This window comes from Diadema setosum, chromosome 2 (genome assembly GCF_964275005.1).
Source record: "Diadema setosum chromosome 2, eeDiaSeto1, whole genome shotgun sequence".
NCBI lineage: Eukaryota > Metazoa > Echinodermata > Echinoidea > Diadematoida > Diadematidae > Diadema > Diadema setosum.
The window spans coordinates 44949746-44953009 of record NC_092686.1 but is presented as its reverse complement, the minus strand read 5'-3'; the positions used below and the strand labels follow the sequence as shown (position 1 = coordinate 44953009).

The following is a 3264-nucleotide window of genomic DNA, read 5'->3' as shown; positions in this document are numbered from 1 at the left end:
CCATGATTTTTATCATGGCTACTACTAAAACACTGATCAATTCAGTGCTTATTTACGTCGATGTAGGGCAATTTGTCAATCAGTTGCAATGAAAACATCTCGACGGAAGAATTTCATGAATTTGAATAACAAAGCAGTACCCGCTGCATGCTATAAGGATTAGAACCAACACTTGCTGTCGGGAGAAAGCTCGGTGGTCTAGTGGAGATGACGCCTGTCCGGTGATCAGGAGGTCGTAGGTTCGAATCCTGCTCGAGTATGTACGCCCATGATTTTTATCATGGCTACTACTAAAACACTGATCAATTCAGTGCTTATTTACGTCGATGTAGGGCAATTTGTCAATCAGTTGCAATAAAAATCCACTATAAACTACAATAACCAAAATGTAGAAAAGGGGCAGTGCTAAGATATTAAAGTATTTGTTTGCTTCAGTGTAAATTTTGGAGCAGGCTAAAAAACAAATCAAAATCAACTGAACATAATTATTTTCCATGCAGGAAATAGGAATGTCGTAAAGAAAATATTAATGGCTATGACAGACATCTATGACAAAATCAATGTATGACAAAAGCTAAGGTCTTTATGCTGCATGTAAGATGAATCTTCAGTAATCGTTTATCTTTTCTTTGTATGTTTATTTCTCAATGTATCTCCATTTTACCCGCATTTACAGGTCTTGATACAAGTGTCGATATGCACTTTAATACAAAGTTTTTAAGCCGAGGTACTGCAGCACTCTACTTGTAAAGCTTAACTTTTAGGCAAGAGTGCAGTAACAATCTCTACACCAATTCTTCACGCAACAGCAAGATTAATGCCAACAAAAAACGCAAGTGACATGAGTGATATGTCATGAAAAACAAAGCAAAGTGATACTAGTCATGTGTACACGAACTGAGGAGATGCATCCTATTTTTTTTTCTTGAACAGTTTTCTTGCAGCTTGCGTTGTTGTATGAGACACTCAGCTTATCAAAACAGGATTATTTAGAACGAGAGAATACATATGATACACAATGCGTAATTTATGATAATTCAAAAAAAATGTCTGAACAATCCATCAAACAGATTATTAAATAATTACTTGAGATGTGCCTTTTTAAAATTTGATATAATCTACATCCTCGACGCTTTTGAAGGAGCTCAGCTTCTAAGAACATTTAATGTTGCAAAACAAGGCTACTTAGGCAGACTTCAAGTAGCAAGACCGACGGATTTTCTATCAAGGGACGGGAATACATTGGATTGGCAATGTTTCATGCACCTTCTTGGCAGCATACATGTATCTTAACAATTTGTATCACGTTACAGAATGTCCATCGTTCAAATGTCTCCGATTTCGTGTAGCTTGTGGAGCGACATCTGCCTGAGAGTGGGTCTCTTGCCTTTCTTCAGCCTCATCTCCCGTGTGTCCTGGAGCGTCTCAGCCGTCATCATGCGATCTCGCTTCAGCGTTTGCCGCAGTGAATTGATCATTGTGTCCTGGTAGATGGTGACGCGCCGCTGGTTGCGGAGGGCTGACGGCTGCCGATAAGGTGGCGGGCTGCCACGGTCGCCCAATATATTCATCCCCATTGTTTTCTGCCGATTGTCATGTGACTCCTTGGATTTGTGATCTTTAGCCTCCTTCTCATTTGAGGCTGTCTTTAGATGGAGAAGCTTGGACAATTTTGGCGCCACCAGTCGCGACGCGCTCACCTCAATCTCGGGAAACGCTTCATGCTGGTACTCGATCGCCATCGTCCTGTTCGTGTGCTCGATGCAGTCTGAGCATACTCGCTGACCCAAGACCTCGCAGTAATGGAGCTTGTTGCTCAGGTCGTGGTTGTCCTCCTCGGAAGCGAGAATGTGGCGGTACTTCTTGTTGGAGAGCAACATCTTGCCGTGCAAACCGTCGTGCATCCAGTGGTATTCATCACATATGGTGTTGGCTGTTGGCAGACGGATCGGGGAGAGGTTGCGGGCTCTGCGGTGGTTTTCATTCCGCAGACCGCTGACACAAGCGCTGAGAGGAAAGCCCGTGACTCGCTTGATGTAGCCTCGCTCCTCACGCCATCCGATGTCCGCTAACTCACGGGTGATGCCAGCTCTCTGACCCGGAACCGGAAGCCTGTAAAAGTATAATGATTGAAAGGTCAAAAGAACAATCATCAATATCATGGAATCTATGCTGATCTCATGGATGACTTCCGCACATTCATCATAAAAATCATGCTCGCCTTCTCTTATTCCAAAACAAATTCGATAAAGAAACAATGAATACGAACGTGTCACTAATGATTGAACTCTCAAGCCACCAGACTGTGGTAGGAAAGTGTCTGTTTTGAATTGTCATTCTGCGTAATACCTGGAATTCAAGAATTTTACGAAAAGGCTGTAGGAAATTATTCATACTATGACATCAGCTTGAATATTCCAGGGAAGTCTTTATCAAGGCAAACCGAGGAGAGATTATTATCAGGTCTAACCCGATTTTGATGTAAATGGAGTCCAAGCGGTATTTTCAGCAACTTTGAAACACTTTCACTCTGAATGAAATCTTATACCTTGCACCCCATACTTATTTTAACTGTTTTATATTTCATTTGTCGGCACTTGTCCACTTTTCTCCTTTTTGTCACCTACATGCTCATATCTATACCTTACTATGACAAGGATGAAGTCATCTTTTTTTTTTCTTACCCCAAAGTTCGTGTCTGATCGTTGTAGATAGAGTATTTATCAATCAAGTTTTCCCGCCTCTGTTTGAAGTCCATGAACTCCCAACACGAGGGGAATTTGATCCGCACGGGTTTCCTGGAGTAACTTGCGATGACGTTCTTTGTTTCCCTGGTCGATTTCTCGTCGAGGTCGACGGTCGTCTGGTCCGCGACACCGCTGCCTTTGTCGCGCTCATTGCCGATTGATGGCGCACTCACTTTATCGAGGCTTGTCATGGTTGTTTGAAAGAGCTTTTTATGCCATGTCTAGAAAGGCGAGTCTTCTGTTCGTCGATCTGGAGTGATGCCAATGACAAGATGATATCACATTTGATCATTTTGTGTTCTAGTTACACAGTTCAGCTCTTAGCAACATAGAACATAGTAATCATGTCTTGAAAAAGCATTTATTTTCTTTGCATCGCCTGAGCTGTGTCAAAGGTCCTCATCATTTCAGTTCAATGCGAACAATTTTATTTGCATATACAGTACTGAGTAATACAAGGCAATAATCATACAAAACGTTTACATGAGTAAAGAATTTCCGAATCACACACACACAC

General features: G+C 41.9%; 1 protein-coding gene across 1 annotated transcript; it reads right to left on the bottom strand.

The window, feature by feature from the left end:
- Positions 1-1325: 1325 nt before the first annotated feature.
- On the bottom strand, positions 1326-2938 carry LOC140245506 (uncharacterized). The gene is made up of 2 exons (XM_072325077.1): positions 2685-2938; positions 1326-2112 (listed from the first exon to the last, which is right to left on the bottom strand). The coding sequence occupies exons 1-2, from the start codon at positions 2936-2938 to the stop codon at positions 1326-1328; spliced, it is 1041 nt and encodes a 346-aa protein (XP_072181178.1).
- Between the last annotated feature and the right edge of the window lie 326 nt (positions 2939-3264).

What these genes read in the sequence shown, in the direction of transcription:
- LOC140245506 (XM_072325077.1), bottom strand. Translation starts at nt 2,938, where the DNA reads ATGACAAGCCTCGATAAAGTGAGTGCGCCATCAATCGGCAATGAGCGC. An exon ending in GATCAGACACGAACTTTGGG is followed by an intron (nt 2,113 to 2,684) that starts GTAAGAAAAAAA and finishes ATACTTTTACAG; the next exon opens with GCTTCCGGTTCCGGGTCAGA.